The sequence below is a fragment of the Helianthus annuus genome, chromosome 4, assembly GCF_002127325.2.
Source record: "Helianthus annuus cultivar XRQ/B chromosome 4, HanXRQr2.0-SUNRISE, whole genome shotgun sequence".
NCBI lineage: Eukaryota > Viridiplantae > Streptophyta > Magnoliopsida > Asterales > Asteraceae > Helianthus > Helianthus annuus.
In genome coordinates, this window is record NC_035436.2 from 88281129 (window position 1) to 88302186 (window position 21058).

General features: G+C 36.2%; 1 protein-coding gene across 1 annotated transcript; it reads right to left on the reverse strand.

Moving 5' to 3' along the window:
* Positions 1 to 368: 368 nt before the first annotated feature.
* Positions 369 to 5319, reverse strand: LOC110916095 (calmodulin-binding receptor-like cytoplasmic kinase 2). The gene is made up of 5 exons (XM_022160852.2): positions 4916 to 5319; positions 2810 to 3193; positions 2652 to 2741; positions 2279 to 2577; positions 369 to 878 (listed from the first exon to the last, which is right to left on the reverse strand). The coding sequence occupies exons 1-5, from the start codon at positions 5160 to 5162 to the stop codon at positions 561 to 563; spliced, it is 1338 nt and encodes a 445-aa protein (XP_022016544.1). The 5' UTR covers positions 5163 to 5319; the 3' UTR covers positions 369 to 560.
* Positions 5320 to 21058: the final 15739 nt, after the last annotated feature.

A 21058-nucleotide genomic window follows, 5' to 3' on the forward strand; every position in this document is an offset into this window, starting at 1 on the left:
GAGAGCACAAGTGTATTGAAGTACATTATTAGTATAGTTCTAACTCTCATCTATATAAGGTAGAGATTTCATTTGTAAATATCACCCTAGATAATTCAATAAAACATTTGCATTCTCAATCTTTCTTATGGTACACTACCTATCCGATGCTCATTAGCCAAACCTTCTAGGCCTTTAGTTTCATCCATTGTTTTTCATATTATATTTCGTTAAAAACAAACATCATGTATATTGGTAAATATATACATAGAAAATGTAAAATAAGAAACAATGTTCTGAAACATGTAGAGTGATATAATGTTTTATGTTTCTAAAACATTCTAAAACATTATATCACTCTACATGGATGACTGATTTCTATTATTATAAATTATAAATAAAGTTACAATCAATTAAAATACAAAAGGTTATATGTGTACATTTTTAATAATCAACCAAAATACATCTATCTATATCTATACATATATATGTGTGATTAAAGAAAACATTTTTAATTTAAAATACAAGCCAACAGTTGAACAAATACTCTAATTACAAAACCTCTTTACTTTATACAATTTCTACGCAGATTGAAACCTCTGTTTGCTGCTATCTTCAATACCAAAAAACTGGCGACGGTTCTTTCTAGCATCAATTTCAGGAACCTGAACAGAATGGTTTGCAGCTTCCATAGCATCATTTTGTTCATGGTAATCTTTTCTGATTCTCCACAAGATCTCTGCACATTGCATCATCGACGGTCTAGATTGTCTAGTGGGGGCCACACATTGTCGTGCCAGTCTTAGCACCTTTTCGACCACCATCAACGAAGCCGGGTTCCTCATTAGCTTTGGATCCATTGCCAGCACCACCTCCCCTCGTTTTAGTCTTTGCATTGCCTGCAAGAATACGATTAAATATAGCTCAAACTGACACTATTTATATAAATAGAGTAAGGTTAACATACAAAAAGCCTTATCATACATCACGTAGGAGACAATGGTAACCGTTGGATCAGGGGTATAATCACGCATGGGACCACATGGGACCACATAATCACGCATGGGACCACATAATCACGCATGGGACTATAATCACGCACGTTCTATGATAATAACGAACGTATATTTTTTGTCATGTATGTTAATGTAGGTTAAGCCCTGAAGTACATTATACTTTCTCTATATAAATATTATTTAATATATAAAACATATAACTAAATAATACATAGTTATATGTATAATTATGATAAAAATTACCAAAATAAATATTATGTTATATAAGTAGAATTATATTTTTTAAATATGTATCAATAAAGATTTATATAATTAAAAAATAGAGTTAGCTGTCATTTTCGTCCCTGTGGTTTGTTCACTTTTGTCATTTCAGACCATTTTTCAAAAATGCACCAGTTTCCTCCTGACATACTGGAAACGTGCCACTTCATTCCAAAAATTGAAACCCAGTTAAGTCAGACAGGTTAAATGAAGGGTATTATTGTCAATTCATATATCTTTTATTTTCACCTTATTTTATGAACTGACAATAATACTCTTCATTTAACATGTCTGACTTAACTGGGTTTTAATTTTTGGAATAAAGTGGCACGTTTCCAGTGTGTCAGGGTGGAACAACTGGTGCATTTTTTAAAATTGGCCTGAAATGGCAAAAGTGAACAAACCACAGAGACGAAAATGGTAGTTAACTCTAAAAAATAATAAACGGGACTTGCCTGAGTTGTGCTCGAGTTTGAAAAAATTAATCAAGAGCCAAACTCGAGCTTTAGACATGGAGCTCGAAACAAGCCACGATAGGAGCATGAAGATTCTCAAGTTAAAGGAGGTGAGCTCGGGCTCAACTCATTTACACGCCTAAAGTGACTTATATAAACATGTGAATTAACAAAATCCACAATTCCCATGTTTTTTTTAAAGGAAATGAATCAATCAAAATGAGAAAATATGGAAAAAAATCGTTAGCCAAAACTGGAGCTCCCGAGTCACGCAAACCGCTTATGCCTTTTGGTCAAAAGTCAAAACATCCATCCCATTAAGCGGTTTTAATGCATAATATACGGGCCCCATAACTTCAGACAGATAAAAGCCCGTTTTAAACAACATATGCTGGCCCTTTGGAGTCAGCTGGAAATCCAGTTGATTTACCGTTCAAAAAAAAGATAAAAGCTCGTTTTAAGTTGGGCCTTTTTCTAGCCTACTTGTTTTTTTTCCGGCTGTTCCAAATACGAATTTGGATCAGTTCCGTATCAAATGGAAAAAAAGGAGTCAAACAATTTACTCACCCATCTTGTAGTAAATTTCTCATTCGAAGCTTTGGTTAAATCAATCGGTAGTCTTCCCGTCACCAGCTCGACTAGCAAAACTCCAAATGAATAAACGTCACTCCTGTCGGTAAGTTGGTACGTACCGAGGTATTCGGGATCTAAGTAGCCTGCAGTTCCTTTGACTTGAGTAGAAATATGAGTAGCTTCAGGATCTTCAACCTTTATACGCGCGAATCCAAAATCAGTCACTTTTGCACGCAATTTATCATTAAGCAGTATATTAGATGATTTTATATCTCTGTGTATTATGGGTTGATCTGCAGTATTTTAAGAAGAAACAGTTAATTTAGAGTTCTTGATCTTCTTTGACATTTTCAAGAATGTTAAACACCTGTATATGTATGCAAATATGTAACTGCATGAGCTATATCAATCATAATATCTAGACGTTCTCCAATTTCTAGTCCGCTTCCACGTTTACCTGCAAGGTAAGTAAGATATTATTACAGACGAAAGTGCCCTTTCGAGGAAAGTGATGTGATGTCTTACCATCTAAATGTTCACGAAGGGTTCCGTAGGGAACATATTCGAGCACGATAATACGCTCGTCTCCATGCTCTATAAATCCGTAGAATCTAACCAGATTTAGATGCTCAATTTTTGATAAGGTTAGTATTTCATTTTTGAATTCCACTGGTGTCCCTTTGTCATAGTTTTCCTTTTTCGCACGCTTTATGGCTATGGTGGATCCATTTTTCAATGTTCCCTTGTAAACGGTACCAAATCCTCCTTCCCCGATTATATTTGAAGCAGACCAATTTCCGGTTGCCTTACAAATATCTTGAAATGATAATTCATCTACACCCTGTTGTCCGTTAGAGGCCTTAGAGTGGTTGAGGTTTTTGTTGTTTCTTAAACTGTTGTGTGTTAAATCTGCCAAAATGAAAATTATTTTGTAAAACTTACACAAATATAATCCAAAGCAGTGAAACCTGGCCAGTTAAAATAACATTATTAATTTTGTGCACTAGTAATCACATGTACCAGTTCTATACAAAGATGACACGACCGGAAACACGTCATGTAAATTATCAGGTTTTTGACACGAATAGATATAAGTGTCGTGCTTGGGTTTAACGAGTTCTAAAGCATATTTCTGCCTAAGTTTAACTATTTCATACTGGTTTAGAAGATAATCACCAACAAGTTCCATTACACATTTACACTTTACTCATTTTAAAAGGAGAACACTATTCTATGCTTGGTTTTAAATTGCGTGATGCGCTCCGATGCATTTGGTCCAAAACACTGATGCGCGATGCGAGCGCACCACTTATGTGATGCGCTCTTTTAAAAAAAAAAATACTAAAAAGTTTTTATACATAACAAGTTATAAAAAAATACTTAAAACTAAAAAAACTGATGTAATAAGAAGATAAGAGTTGTGATTTTTGGTTTAAATCAAGCATACGGAAATGTGTCTAGAACCACAAAAAGTGTTTAATGGTCCCAATCAAGCATACTAAGATATTAATTATTGAAAAAACCCAACCTATTTCATAAAATCTGGAAATAAACATAACAAACAATGTTGCGTGCATGGGAGTGCATCACGCGAAATCGGCGCATCACGTAAACGCAACACATCAGCTGTGGCGATGCACACTCATCAGCGCATCGGGCACATCAAGAATTATGCGGGCATAATGCGCGCATTGTAAAACCAAGATTCTACGAATGACGGAGAGGATGTAGGCTGGATCACACCCAATGGGCCGAGCTTGCCTAGGCCCATAACCCAAACAATAAGCCCAATCCGAGGGTTGGGCCATCATCTACCCATGCAATAATCAAATGTGTTCAGGACTTAAAGTCAAAATTGGTCGAATTTGAAATTTTCTAATGAATGTATTCTCTGTTTACACTTCAAATCGAACGGAAAAAAATGCAGAATTTCAACTATTACTCCTTTTGATTCCATACATCTATCTAGTTCCAAAATGTTATGATACCACCAAGGTAATTATTTACATCTACAATAAACAATTCATTTGACTTTTAAAAAGTTAAACATGAGACAAATCCACGTGTCTCTCTGCTTGATCATCATCATACTCAGTAAATCCCACCAATAGTAAAGTTAAGGTAGGGTCTGAGGAGGGTAAGATGTAGACAGCCTTACCTCTATCCGTTAAGAATAGAGAGGCTGCTTCCAGTGAGACCTCCGGCTCGATAGTGATTTTGCATCAAACCTTGGACATAAGGCACATAACACTCAACAATTAAGACAAAAGCCGATTAGTGCATGTACTCCCTTGTCTTTCGGCTATCAACGCCACCACATACCACATGATGCATGATTAACCATCCCCCTCTTTTAACGTTATTTTCACGAAATTAGTAAAATAACGTTAAAATTAGTGCACTTTCGCTTTTGCCTCCGAGCCCCCACACATATATACTTTTGCCCCCGAGCTCCCAGACATATATACTTTTGCCCCCGACCCCCCCCCCCCCCACATGTCTCTCTGCTTCCATAAACATAATTCACTAAAACTATAATTCTCCTATAACAGAAACCCTAAATAACCAAAAACTACCGTCAATTAGTGAATTGAAAGGGTTTATAAACTCAAAATTCAACCTAAAACTTACATTGAACCGTAGCAGGTGGAGCATGATCAACATCATCATCAGCTATATTGCTCCTACAGGTCAAAACCCTAGCAACGTAACCAAAAATTGAGCTGTTTTTCTTCGAATTGTGTTGTCGATTCCTTTGCAATCCATGAACAGAACCGGACTTTGAATTCGAATCGGAACTTGAGCTCTGATTCCACACTTGTTGAGTCCCCGGGCGAATTGCCGGAGATTTTGGGGATTTTCGTGCTTGATGATTCATGGTTTGATTATGTAATTCATGGTTTAATGGAAATTGTTTAGGTTTATAAATGATTTGGGGATTAAACAATGTATATGAAGACTTGATCAAGCCCAAAATAACTACCTACTTTAGTGGCCAATTCATATTTTAATTTGTTGGTGATTTTTTATTTCATGGTAAAAGTCATAACCACTTAGAGAGTATTTATATATTGGGGAATATATTCTTTTTTACTACTACAAAAAGAAAGTTTTGAAGATTGTGTTTGAACTAGTGGGATTCCAAATGATTTTAAATAAAAGAGTTAACTTTCGCTTTTCTTCCTGTGGTTTGGCTATTTTTAAACTACTGGGATAAAACCGTTAAAATAACCAAATCACAGGGAGCAAAATGAAAGTTAACTCTAAATAAAATTTAGACTAAAATGCAAAAATGGTTTATGATTTAGGCATTTTTCTCACTTTATTTAAAAATATTTTTCTTTTGGGTTCTTGAGTTTCATTTCTATTGTCATTTCCTTCCAAATAACTATCTCAGTTAAAATATATCGTTAACTCATGTACATTTTTATCAATTCTCAAACCTCGAGGATGACTTTGACAATTTACCTATTTATTCTTTTATTTTTCTTTTTTAATTTTAAATAAAAAACAAAAAAATAATTATAAATATAATATATATACGTTACACACACACTTATATATACATCAGTGGCGGACCTGCCTCTTTGGCAAGGGTAGCCCCCGCTACCCCTCAATTTTTCGATTGATGTGCAATTTTTGTTTCTTTTTTAACGTTTTTTTGTATTCACCTACCCCTAAAATAATATTATGCTACCCCTCCTCAGTAACATAGATGTGAGAGTAAACTTATGTTTTGGTCCTTATGGTTTGGTCGTTTTAACGGTTTTGCCCAAATTATTTAAAAATAGTCATTTTCCTCCAATAGTTTACTATGTTTTTCCCATTTTGCTCCCCGCCTCTAACTCCATCCAAATTGTTTGTTAACTAAAAGGGTATTTTGGTAACTTCTAAGGGTATTTTAGTAAAAGTACAAATACATATTATATATCATATATATAATAATAATATATAACAAAACTTATATCTGCTCATCATTTCTCTCTATATACCCTCTCTATTCTCTCTCAACACTTCTCTCTTCTCCATCACCAACAACCACCGTTACCAGCCGTCACTACCTCACCACCACCACCACCACTCACCATTAACCCTAACAGCCACCACCACCTGCTACCTGCACCAATAACCACCACAACTTGCCATCTTCCCCAAAAATACCCACCACCATCGACATCCTCCCCAAAAAAACCACCGCCGCCGAATCTCACCACCGTCTCTCATAAAAATAACCACTAGCCACAAACTTTTTGGTATAACCCGTATCCCGATTATGAATTATCAGAGTCTTGAGATTCAGACATGAAATACAAAGATGATTAATTTAGCAGTCAATCAAACTTAAATTTTCAAGTAGTGGGCAGCTTTTGAGAAACTCTTGTACTGAATCATCATCAATAACTCAACACTGTTGAGTTCAAGAACCCTAAGCGCCAGAAAACCAGTGACAGTTGGCAAACTTAGAGAACATCTAAACAAAAACAACTTTAATACCTCCAATGTATCGTATGTTACCAAACTATGAGGCAACTTGATAGCATCATCATCAACCCTAAGGTTCACCAGACGACAACGGATTCACTGACTCACCGAACTCTCTCAACGGATTCACCAGATGACAACAGATTCACTGTTGACTTCCGGAAAGACACGATGACTCTCCGATCTCCGGAGACGGTTATCATCGTCCGGAGATCCTCAACAGCATCGTTTCCGGACTCAACAAACTGATTAAACTTCAATTCAGTAGTTTTTAACAACTTATTTAACGATATAGATGCTCTATCTTGTATGTATTGTTCAAGATCGATTACCATATAAAGTTTGAAATCTGAATGAGTTGAGGATGAGTCGGTGTCGTTGGTAGGGATGTAGGTGTTGCGGTCGTGGCGGCGACGGAGGTGGTGGTGGCGGAGAGCGGAGAAGGTTGTGGAGCGGTGGAGGTAGGGTTTGGGATTTGGTAGGTAGCGGTGGTGTAATGTACAGTTATTGGAGGTGATGATGAGGATGTGGTTGAGTGGTGAATGACTGTGATAAAACAAATAAGTAATCATAATTTTTTAACCATTTTATATTTTATTATTATAATTCCTGAAATACCCCTACTTTTAATTGTATGATTTAACTGAGTTATGGTCATGGAGTAAAATGGGAAAAAACACAGTAAACTATTGGAGGAAAATTGCCATTTTTAAATGATTGGGGCAAAACCGTTAAAACGACCAAACCATAAGGAGCAAAACGAAAGTTTACTCTAGATTTGAATGAAAAAAGAGGATAAAGCTAAGATGATGGGATTTTTCCGGTTGTTAACGGCAGCTCTGCCAAAGAATAGAAACTTAACGAAGAAGACAACCTAAACATATCTAATATACATGTATTGGGCCTTTTGTTTTAAATTAAGTTATGGCCTATTTAACTAAAGTGAAAAAAGAACCGTAAAAGAAAAAAAGAAAAATAAAATAGTGTGATAAAACAAGGGAGAAATAGAGAAACTGATTCAATCCATACATTCATCTGGCATATACATCCTATATATAACTAGTACACTAGAATCCCTAAAAGCCCAAAGCCCATAAACATTGGGTTGGGCCATAAAATGGTTGCATTCATAACACTCCCCCTCAGACATTTTATATTATACACCATCAACATTATACGTTGGAAGATATTGGCTCGGTTCTTTAGGACCGATATTAACTGACACTTCGGGATCAGTTATACTGCCTCATTAAAACCTTGCTAATAAAACCCAGTGGGACAAAAATTAGCCAAGGAAAAAGAGTACAGTGTGTATATTACTCCCCCTCAATTTTGCATTTATATCTTGATGATGTGGAATCCAATCTTTTTTACCAAGTGCTTAACTTGATATTTGATGTAGTCTTCTTTGAATTGAGTGGTGCAGTTTGCATTGTCTTCATACGGTATAACTTGGACTTCCCTTGATCATCTCTAATCTACATTCTCCTTGAGTATGTTGAAATCTTCTACCTTTATAAATAAAACTGTATCTGCAAACGGGACTTCGTATTCTTCTTAAGGATCAATCGGTGTTTAGAGTCATGTAGAAATATCAACTTATCAATTTATGCGCTTTATAATTATGACTCGTTAAAAGCCTTGCTTGGAAAACCCAGTGGGACAAAACCGTAGCTAAGGAAAAAGAGTATAGCGCATTATACATTATTAACCACATGCTTCAGAATGATGTTAAGTCGGCACTTCGGGACCTACAAGATAAAGATAAACTGATGCTACTGGATCAGTTATGTTGCTTCGTTAAAAACCTTATTAGGAAAACCCAAATGGGGAAAAACCTAGTGAAGGGAAAAAGAGTGCAACATATTAAATTAGAATTGTAATCTTGCAAATACAACTATCAAGAACGCAATACCATGTGTCGTCTTGTTTGCAAGATACATCAATGTTCCGATCGCAATTAAATAAGGTACTTCTGGACCAATTATTTAACCATCCTCTTCTTAGGGACGATAAAAATCATTTCCATATTTCAAGCAATCCGACAACCATTAGCATACTCGTAATTGAATTTTATCTATCTAACATCTTCTGGATGTAGTCTGATTGATAAAAACAAATAGTACATATATATATATACTCAAACTGCAGGTCGAGAACTACATAGTGTAAAGGTCCTTCAAAATTTCCCCTCTTTAGTTTAACAGTTCCTCACGATCATATTTACATCATCACTGTAAAATGCAATTAAACTGAACATTAAGAGTGAAATCTTAATAAGTAGATATGAGCGCCTCATTTCAAAATCAGCTAAGTTAACTGTATCATGTAGGACCATGTTCCCTTTAAGATTTATATAACACATATGGGGTTATTGTTTAATAATGCTTTGGGCATTTTAATCCTTTGGGGATTTTCATGCAGATGTCATTTACAATTGTCTTGTACATGTATATGGTGACGATATCCATAAGTTTTATCTGAAGTCGATTATGAGATCGCAAGGTTGCTTAAACATCTAAAGATTATCGCATCCACTACAGGGGTATACGTTTCCTCATAATCAACTACTGGGATTTGGGAAAAATCTTTATGTTAAAAGTCATACCTTTCATCACAAAATCTCATTCTTTACGTTTCTTTTTATTTAAAGACACCCATTTATAACCAACTGGTTTGACGTCTATGGGTGTTCGAACGACAGGTTCGAAAACTTTTGTTTGTCGAGCGAATTTAATTCAACCATTAAGTCGTTGAGCCATTTTGGCCATTTCTGTGTGTGCACTCTTACACAGTTTCATGTTTGTAACCTTTTTCATTGATTACATTTATTGCATAGCATATGCAAATATATCATTTCACACGTGTTTCATTATGGTTCCATATTGTACTATTTTGTACATAAGTCATTGAGATCTCATACTTGTTTGATAACTGAGTTTCTTCTGGAACTCCATTATCCTCTTCTGGGGCTTCATTAATATCTTCCAGGATTTCGTTAATCTCTTCTAGGATTTTATTAGCAACCTGTTTTAAGGTTTTGTATGCAACATCTTCTAGGATTACACCAACTGCGTTGCCTTGCTATTTTCATATTTGTGAGATTTTTATATTGGAACCGAGTTTACTTCCCACTTTTTTTTCTAATATGGTAATCATTTTGTGATTACTTAAATTTGAGCAGGTGAGTTAAGTGCTGGTATATGTGACCTTTTCACTCTGTTTGTGTTTGTGAATGCATCTCGTATTTCATTTGCTATTATTTTCAAATTCACGCTCCTCTAGACTTCAGATTTATATTGACCACTTCAGGGGTCTAAATTCAATAATGATGATGCATTTTCTTGTGTTGCCAGTCTTTCATTTTCTTGTCTCCCCCTAAGACTGGGAATATTGTGTACATATCCCATTTCATATGTTATGGTGGTGCTATTGGTACATAGGCTGCACAACCTAGTATAAAGAATGGAAACTTGGTTCGCTTCAGGAGACCAGTTATAATGGGGAGTATTTGTGATAAGCAGTTGGTTTTGAATGGATTTTATAATCATTAACAGACGAATTCTGTCTCGACTACGCATGCCACTCACTATACTTCACATTGTGCCCAACAATGGTCCCTACAACTGCGATGTCAAAGAGCAGCGTTAAAACATGTCAAAGACCAACGTTCCATAGTGTTGGGCGTATGCTACCTATGGGTAGCTGAAAACTCACATGTAACCATGTATGAATGCCTCAGTTCAGACATCCTATATTTCAGTGGTCCCATATAAGAGGGATTGTATAAGAAAAATTATTTGCCACAAAAAAAAAAAACTAACTACACATATGATAAGGCATTTTGGGAGCAATGCTTTTAGATTATTTAGAGATGCTAGTTAGCACATTTGATTGTTTAGCATATCATGATGCTATATGGCCATGTTGTATGGTGAACGTGTATTTTTCTGGTAGCTTCTGGTTGCTCACCATATTTTAGTTGGTAAACCTTTGGTTTTCTAATATGATCTTCTGGCTATGTTGACATATGCAATTTTGGAGATATTCAATATCATTTTTCTTGTCATCATTCTAATGTGATGACCGTTTATTCGAACTTATTTGAAAACATAGTAACTTTCTTCAGGATATACTAGAATATGAGGCATATTTGAAAACTTAATAACCTTCTTCAGAAAAAAAAAAATGTTGATGCTCTTCCGGAGCATTTGATATGCTACTAATAGTGAAATAGTATTAATAATTATCATTGCTAGAGACAACTAATAACAATATTTCTTTAGTGTTGCCATATACCGGACATGTGTCACCCATATTTGTGGTAGCTAAATGGGTGTTTATTTTCCCGTTTTAACGGACCTCCCCCTTTGCGACTGACTTATATTTTGTATGTTTAACTCACTGATGTCCGGTTTGATCATGATCTTCTACGCATATGGCTGATACTGGGGCTGAATAACTATTTTTTTCTTCATTAGCATAATTTTTTTTTTGCCACACTCGCTTCAGGGAATGACTAGTACCGCTTAATCAACTTCTATAGTATTTAAGTATGAACTTTCAATTTTTCTATGTGGTTTAGAAGATGTGATATGACTTTTGAGTATTATGAGAAAAACATTCTCTATATTGTTTCGAGAGAGCATGTGATTTGGGAGACGTAAAAGAAAATGTCTTATTGAACATGTTGTTTTCTCCACATTTTCAATTCTGTTTTTTTTTTTTTTTAAGGATCTGAGTTGTACTCGTTAAAAAAAATCCGGTCACAAGTATAGAAAACTTACATCGACCGTTTGAAGGACGACCAACTTCTGGTGGTCACGCATGTTTTTGAGGTTCTCAATGGTAAGGTATTCTCTTTTCAGATATTTATAAAGCCGGTAACGGAGAAAGATTCATGGCTTTAACTCTTGCTTGTAGAAAAGTTTCATTCTCATCAAAGATTGTTTCTTCTAGGCTACTGGCTAGACATTAGCATCTTAGAAGCTAGGGGAGGTAGTAGTCCGAAGGAGTCAAGTGCAACGAACTCAAGTTCAGAAATGTGCATTTGTATAAATTTGGTAGAAATTCAAGTTCGAATGTGCATTACTTCCCATTTGTGGTTGTTTGTCTTTCAAATATTTTGAATACTTTTAATCACTTATTTGTAGATTGACCACATCAAGTCATTCGGGATTCAAATAACTTATTACACTAATAAACATTTTTATATGTAGAAGTGTTTGGACATAGGAGTTGCAAGCTCAACTTATGTATTATTGTTGCATATGATATGCAAGAGTTTTGTACATTATATATTTAATAATATATACTAAGATGCTTAAGGTCTCAATCTACCTTCAATTCTATTATATTAAAATAAACACAAAATCTCATTCATGGGTAAGTAGTCATCAAGCAACTACATCTATGACCCTTGCAATTAATATGCTAAAGCAAAACTTCAAGAAAGTCATTATTTATGAATTGGTTCTAGTCATCACAAATATAAAACTTTCGAGGTACATATCCTGTTTTAATAAAACGTGACTTAATCACTTAATCATACAAACAATCTTTCTAAAAAAATTACTTTGTATGGCATATATAAGTATTATAGATGATTAGTGGACAAAGTTATAAAGAAATTTGGATCGAGGCATATCCAACCAACACTAATTCCCGTCTTTAATGAAATGTAAAGCACATCATAAGCTTGAATGAGGTTTATCGTAAAAGGTTTATATTATCATTAAAATAAAGGGTAAGAAAACTTTTCATGGAAAAAGGATATTTAATACAATTAATGTGAAATTTAAATTTTATAAATGAAAAGAGTTTAATTTAGTAGTTATTGCATTCATTATGCCACCTTAATTAATTAATTGTAACCGTCAATCCCCTCTTCCCCTTCCTAAATAACTCCATTTATTTATTTGTTTTTTTAATGGCAATAACTCCATTTATTAAATATGTTTTCATCTCATCCCACGTAACTATCTTTTTTTTCTCTTTATTGTTAATGATGATGACAATCATGATTTCCGGCCATCGAAACTAACCTCCAAAATTCTAACTAACAGTTAGCAAAAATTAAAATCATGAATGGACTTGTACCTTCTTATAACTGCATAGAAAACACAGGTGTGGCGAGAGTCAGGCAGCAACCCCGACGATCGATGTCAGCAATTGGCATCAGGCGGTTGTTGTGCAAATTTACATAAACACATACGTTTACGCCGTTTGGCGAGTGGATTTGGGATATTGTATGACACTCAGTTGTTGTATACGTCTCTTAATCGATTTCTGATTCTCAGTCGGATGTGTTTATACGCACATCAATCCAGCATTCATGAAATCTGCAGTGAAATATATAAAATTATCAAGCAAATTACCGGCTCCTCTGTTGCATTTTTTTTCCTGCGAAAGATGACCATGGCCACCGAACCACGTAACCGGTTGCATTTGGAAACATGACCGCCATGTTTGAGAATCCGAAGGTGGTTTCGTATATTCACTTCCTATCTCCCTCAAATGAAAAGATGGTTTGGTTTGGGTTATTGAAATCATGACAAATCAGAGGAGTGGAAAGATATAGAAAATGAATGGAAATTTGGTTAAAAAATTAAGGAATTTGGAGAGCGTCGTGCTGATAACGTGTGATAAAACAAGGGAGAAATACAGAAACTGATTCATCCATACATTCATCTGGCATACACATCCTATATATAACTAGTACACTAGAATCCCTAAAAGCCCAAGCCCATAAACATTGGGTTGGGCCATAAAATGGTTGCGTTCATAACAAATAGAAAGTTTACATAATATAGCGACATTCATAAATTAAGATTTATATGTTGAAAACTTGCCCTTGTGTTGCAGTGGTTGTCATAAATCTGTGTCAAGTAGTAACAATACTATACCATTGTCAGTGACCACCAACACCGGGAAAACTCGTAAAAACAAAATAAATAAAAACGGGAAAAAAATAACGCCGAGCAAAAAGAACACATAAAATCTTTGAATCACGCACGCTCGTTGCTGAGATATTAAACCGAAGTATAAAACATAGAAAAAAATAACTAAGTCCATCCAGGACCCGCGTGTTGGACGAACTTGTCAAACACAGAAAAATAGATGTCACGCGACGGGCCAATCAAACGGGAAAAAAATATACGAAAAAAATGTTGAACCCACACGCACGTTGCGGTGCGTTAACTCACAAAATTTAGAACGAAACGAAAAACTTGAGAAAGATGAAAAGTATGGTGGACCAAAATTGAAAATAAAAAAGAGTTGGCATTAAATTGCAAACGATGAAAACTTTGGGTTAAAAGTAAAAAACAAAGAGTCTAAATTGCAAAATTGAAGTTATTTATTAATTTTAGATAAAGATAAGAATAAAAATAAGTGATATTTATATATTGTTATTAATTAATATTAATATTAAAAGAAATAATTAAACAAATATAAATAAAATTTATGAGATTGAAAGAGAGAATGCCCTGTGGCATTATTTGGACTTTTTTATTATATGTTAGATTTTATTTGTTTATAATATTCTAATAACGTTTGTTTTTTTCTTTTATATAGAGATAATTAGTTTTTAAAGACTTTTTTTTTTTAAAACACAATATTGTTTATCACATCATTTATATACCAATTAAACTAATGTTAAAAAGAAGTCGACAACCGATCTTGCGTCAGAGGTGCAACTTAGTGGAAACCGGGGGTGAACCCCTTCCCCAGTGTTCCCTCACTCATCTCAATGTTTCAGTTAAAAGTGTAAAATTTCTGATTTTTCATCTAAAAATTTTTAAATTATAAAGGATTGCCCCCTAGTTATTTTGCCTAAATATTTATATAGTATATAAATTGGGTGCCAAGACTTCCCCCCTCCCGGAACTTTTGGTCAAACTCCGCCATTGTCTTGCATAATACGTCTAATGTTATAAAAAAAGTAGCCAACATACGTTTGTGAATATATAAAACGAAATTTAATTTGTACCATCCAGTATAAATATTCTGGTTCCGTCACAATATATCAAGGTACTCAAATCAGAATTTCAAATTTGGAAGACAGGTGAACGCACTTCAACTTCATATCCAAATTTCAATCAAGAACATGAGACACGACCTGTGTTTTGAACAAATCTTTTTTGTTACTTAAAAATAGCTAAAAAACACAAAAAAAAAAATTAATACGTTTTAGCGAAAAATCGTTAATTTTCGTTAACGAAATTTTTTTTTGGCTACTAAAAGTAGCGCTTTTTAGCTAAAAATATTAAAAAAAGTTGTGTGTTTTTTTAGATTTTTTAGGTTTTTTGAGGGTTTAGTTTTTAGCATTTTAGCTTGAGGGGGGTGTTTAGGTTTTTTTTCTTTTTTTTTTTTGGGGGGGGGGGGTGTCACACCCTGGCTTTGCGGAAGCGTGGTTAATTTGGTGTGACTTCTTAATACCATAGCTTAATCATAACAAAGCTATATGAATTAAAAACATGCAAGATCATCCATTCGATTAAGTTTAAAACCAAAATACCATAACATTGTTTTAACGGAAAACACCCTAATAACCATAACCTTGTTCAACAAACATTACAACTTAAACATAACATAAACACAGTTTAAGGACTGTGACTTGTCCAGGAAAGAGTCACATTCCCTAAACCCCGGATGACCTTGGAAACTAGTGCAGCGGGAAAACGTGCCATACCGTGCCAGATCTTTAATTCCCTGAAATACATGTAAGTTGAAAAATCAACAATAATGTTGAGCGAGTTCATGTGTAAGTGAGTAAATAAACCTTTGTATTTGTCAAAATCCTGGTATGTAGCAAATAAGGAAAAAGAGATCACCAATGGTTTGCAAGGCCATTGATACGTGTGAAGTGCAAGTAGGAAGACTCAACCCTTGCAATTTTGCGTCGGGGCACAAAGTCACCCCTAGGTCCGTTATGCTGGACCTGGGGTTGGGCTCGCTACACCCAGATAGATCTACCGCTTACGTCCCTCGGTCCTACAATGAGGATTAATGGCCTCCAGTTCACGCCTACCCACTCACATGATCTAAGTAGTAACCCTCCTTACGCTAATCATACCATGTAAAAAGTACTCGTAATCATAGTAACATGTATTTCACCCCCGCAGTTTAGAAAACTGAAAACAGTTAAGAGAAAAGGGGGACATGAACTCACAGTCTGTGCGTCTCTACCAAGTACTCCGAATCAGGCAGCTGTGCAACGACCTACATGTACTAATTCTATTAGACGGATGGCCGTGCCTTAGCTTTATAGTTTACGTTTTTGGGAAATAGTTAGACAACTATTTCGTGTTTACATTTTGCATGTACTTGGTAGTAAATCTCCTTCCCAAGGATGGGGGATTTAATACATGTGCGTTCGAATTATAATATTAATCTCACTTAATATATTTTCATTTCTCATTCCCAATATAAATATTTTTCTCAAAAATATTATATTTTCATTTCACATAATATTTCCCCAAAATAATACATTGATAAAATATACGTTCATAATTATTTCCGTATAATGCGTAAGTTACGTTTTAGCAATCGTGTGGTAATAATAATTACCGTTGTAACTTATATGTTTATCGTGAAAGCGTTTGTATTATTTTGGATTCGTCAACGTTCGTAAATATTATTTTTACTCTAAAAATAATATTTGTGTATTTTTCACAAAATAATCATAAACAGTGTGGTGAAAAATATATTTACCAAATATATATTTATCACGTTTAGTTTTGTGAAAATCCCACCTCCGAATATTTGTAAATAAAGTCATGGCGAAATATGTTTTGAAAACATGTCAAAATAATTCTAACATTTGTAAATAATTCTAAATGTTAGGTTTTAGAAAAAATTCGCCAGAGTTTCCCCTGTAACTGGAGGTGGCCACGCTTTCAAGCGTATCATTTTCTTTTACAAAATCATTTCAACAACTTCTTTATTCAATCAACAATTTCCGACACATCAAACTAGTCGACAAGAATGTTAATCGCATAATCACATGAACTTGTAGTTTTTCCGAAACTACAGTGTAAATCCCATTATATTTTGTGGATCTTTATATAAAGTAGCTTAATCTCGTAAAAACCTCGTTTTTAGAATAAATCCATCTTTACAACTTCCCGTCACCTTTTACAAAAACTGTTATTTTGTCGGATCTTTTCATTTCACAAGTGTTTATACACTTGTGGTTTATAAAAATCATACTTGTTAGTGTAATATCCGTCTTTTAGAAAACATAATTTCTATGATATGTGGTTCTTTGAAAATACCATTTGTACATATGTAGATCCGCTAGTTTCAAACACTATTTTACAAGTAAAAATACTTTTACACAAGTTCATGTTTCTCGTGTGGTAGAGTTTCACCTTTTAACCCTTGTCTCATTCAAAACAAGCTTATGTCGAGATCCATGATCTTAACCAAACCGGGTTAAATGGTGATCCAAGCTACCACAACATAGATCGGGCCTAGATAACCACAAATTTCAATTACTACAAGATTTACACAACATATATGCTTTTAACCATCAATATTCATGTTTTAGTAGACTTTTATGTTTCAAAACGCAAGTTTCCGACTTTTAACCGTTACAATACATATTAACCACCTTAGATTAGTTCGAGTATGAGTTTTAAGTGTTATACCTCTAGCTCGGGGCTAGGAAAGAATCTATGCGAAGAAGAGGTGGATAAAAGCAAAGTAGAGAGGTCCTTTGTCTTCCGTTTGCTCCAAGGCTCCTTGTATGTGACCCGTAACACTTGTAGATGATTGAAATGTGATGATCAAAATCGAAAGGTGGTGGTGGTGTGCAAGGGGTGTTCGGCCGTAGCTATGTAGAGAGGGAAAGAGAGAGTTTGGTTGTGATGATGGAATGACTAATCTCATGTGCAAATGTTGATACTTATAGACAAATGGTGATTTATAATCCAAAGGTTTATATGTAGTCTAGATATCCAACACTTGATTAAAATAAGATTTAAGAAGGACAAGTGTGTCCCCCTCATGGGGACGGTTTGGTTAAGGGGTGTTCGGCCGTAGCTATGTAGAGAGGGAAAGAGAGAGTTTGGTTGTGATGATGGAATGACTAATCTCATGTGCAAATGTTGATACTTATAGACAAATGGTGATTTATAATCCAAAGGTTTATATGTAGTCTAGATATCCAACACTTGATTAAAATAAGATTTAAGAAGGACAAGTGTGTCCCCCTCATGGGTACGGTTTGGTTAGAGGGGGGGGGGTTCTAGTCCAAAACCAACCAATAATTAGGATACTAGTTAGGTTAAGTAAGGTAGCTAAGTGCTTAACCCAGTTAGTGGTGTGTTATGTTTTAACGCGGGTGTTAGGGCATTTAGGGACCCTAACTGGCTCAGAAAAAGACCAATATTGTTAATGTCAATGTTTTTATGTTCCGGGTATAGTCCGGTTGTTCGGTTGGATAGTAATCCGTTAAAGTGCTTAACAAAGCTTTTAAGTGTCGTAAATAACATTTTTAGTGACACAACTTATTCCACGAAGTGTCAGGAATATTTCCTCATGTTTTGGCACTTTATTAGTTAGCCAGAAGCTGATATGTTAATTAAAGTGTTGTGTTTTGTGCTTAGAGTACGTTTTAGGCACATCCAGTCATTATATCTTATTCCTAGAGACGCAGTTCTACACCCTTGTATCCCTACACTCACTATGGGTGTAGTAAAATATTTCTGGCTCATACAGGCCCTTAGAGGCAGTGTCTGCCTGATGCTGGCTTTATCAGCATGTTCAATAGGTTATCCGCTCATAGTGCTACTGTGCTTTTGTGCATCATGTTTGTCACTAGAGTTCGGCAAGAAATAATGTAGTGACGGTATGTAAAGTATGATGCAGGAATATACAAGTATCAGAAATCAAGTAGCAGTTCATCAGTAATTTCAAGTAAGCACAGTAATTAAGTGGCAATTAATTATTAATTAAATCGTACGGATACCTGGTTTAGTGAGGGTTGTCACATTCTCCCCCCGTTAGAAAAATTTCGTCCCGAAATTTTAAGTTCTGCTTGAAGAAGCAGGGTTCTTAGGAAATAAGTGGGGGTATTTTTCTTTCATTCGGTCCTCACGCTCCCAGGTGAATTCAGGACCATGGCGGGCATTCCAACGAACCTTGACGAGCTTGACACTGCTCCGGCGGGTCTTGTTCACCTTCCAATCCGTGACCTCAACAGGTTCTTCAACGAAGTGGAGCGTGTCGTCAACATGAATTTCATCGGTAGGAATGGCAACGGTATCTTGTGTTGGACTTTTCTTCAGATTGGATACATGAAATGTATCGTGAACTAAATGGAGTTCAGCAGGTAAGTCCAGCTTGTATGCTACGGTCCCAATTCTTTCCAAAATCCTGAACGGACCAATATATCGCGGATTCAACTTTCCACGCTTCCCAAAGCGTGCCACACCCTTCTAGGGTGATACCTTCAACAAAACCATATCACCAACCTCAAACTCTAGAGGTTTCCTGCTTCGATCCGCGTAGGCTTTCTGCCGGTCACGAGCCGCACTGATGCGATCTCGTATCTGTGCAATCTTGTCGGTGGTTTCCTGGACTACATCAGGACCAACCAACTGTTTATCACCGGCGTCAGACCAACAGAGCGGTGATCTGCACTTGCGCCCATATAAAGCTTCGAATGGCGCGGCACCAATACTGGTGTGGTAGCTGTTGTTGTATGAAAACTCAACCAGAGGCAAATGCTTATCCCAGCTACCGCTCAAATCCATAACACATGCTCTCAGCATGTCCTCCAACGTCTGAATCATCCGCTCGCTTTGACCGTCGGTCTGCGGGTGAAACACGGTGCTCATATTCAACTTCGAGCCAAAAGCTTCTTGGAAGGATTGCCATATCCTTGATACGAACCTTCCGTCTCTATCAGAGATAATCGAGAGAGGTACTCCATGGCGTGTAACAATCTCCCTCATGTAAATTTCAGCCAATTTGCTTGTATTATCCTTTTCTCGGATAGGCAAGAAGTGTGTTGACTTCGTTAATCGATCCACTATCACCCAGATAGTGTCATGGCCTCTCGGCGTTCTTGGCAATTTTGTAACAAAATCCATGGAGATTTGTTCCCACTTCCACTTGGGAATCTCTGGTTGTTGCAGAAGTCCTGAAGGCTTCTGGTATTCCGCTTTAACCTTAGCGCAAGTTAAACATTTGCTCACATAAACAGCCACATCGCCTTTCATCCTAGGCCACCAATAGTAATCTTTAAGATCCTGGTACATCTTATCCGCTCCAGGGTGGATAGAGTACCGCGACTTGTGAGCTTCATCGAAAATAACCTTTCTTAAACCTCCAAACAAAGGAACCCAAATCCTTTTCTCAAAACATAACGTTCCTTCCTTGTTTGGTACCAATAACTTCTCCATCCCACGGAGATACTCATCTTCAAGGTTTCTCTCCTTGAGAGCTTCTTTCTGCGCGGCACGAATGCGCAGAGGGAAATCGGTTCGAACAACCATCTCCAAAGCCCTAACCCTTATGGGCTTGATCCTCTCTTTTCGACTTAGGGCATCGGCGACCACATTCGCCTTCCCTGGATGATACTTTATCTTGCAGTCGTAATCGTTCAACAGCTCTATCCATCGTCTTTGCCTCATATTCAACTCCTTCTGGTTGAATATATGCTGGAGGCTCTTGTGATCTGTGAAGATTGTGCACTTCGTACCATAAAGGTAGTGTCTCCAGATCTTTAAAGCAAAAACCACTGCGCCAAGCTCCAAATCATGCGTGGTATAGTTCTTTTCGTGCACTTTCAGCTGGCGTGACGCGTAGGCAATAACCTTTTGGCGTTGCATCAACACACAACCCAATCCTTGACGCGATGCGTCGCAGTATACCACAAAATCATCTGTACCTTCTGGTAGTGCTAAGATTGGCGCGTTGCAAAGCTTATCTTTCAATATCTGAAATGCTTCTTCCTGTCTGATTCCCCAATCAAACTTCTTGTCCTTCTGAGTGAGGAGCGTCAATGGTTGAGCGATCTTTGAAAAATTCTCAATGAATCTTCGGTAATAGCCAGCCAAACCCAAGAATTGCCGAATCTCGGTTGGCGTCTTTGGCGTTTCCCAATCCTTGATCGCCTCTATCTTGGTTGGATCCACGTGGATTCCATCTCCGTTTACCACGTGTCCAAGGAATTGCACTTCTCGTAGCCAAAACTCGCACTTAGAGAACTTGGCATACAACTGTTCCTTCTTCAGCAGCTCAAGAATGGCTCTTAAATGTTGCTCGTGCTCAGCCTTCGTC

Excerpts from the sequence above, each read along its gene's own strand:
- LOC110916095 (XM_022160852.2), bottom strand. The coding sequence starts at position 5,162 with ATGAATCATCAAGCACGAAAATCCCCAAAATCTCCGGCAATTCGCCCG. Across the intron at positions 3,194-4,915 it reads TCCACCTGCTACGGTTCAAT|ATTTAACACACAACAGTTTA; the intron begins GTAAGTTTTAGG and ends TCATTTTGGCAG. Across the intron at positions 879-2,278 it reads AGAAATTTACTACAAGATGG|GCAATGCAAAGACTAAAACG; the intron begins GTGAGTAAATTG and ends GTATTCTTGCAG.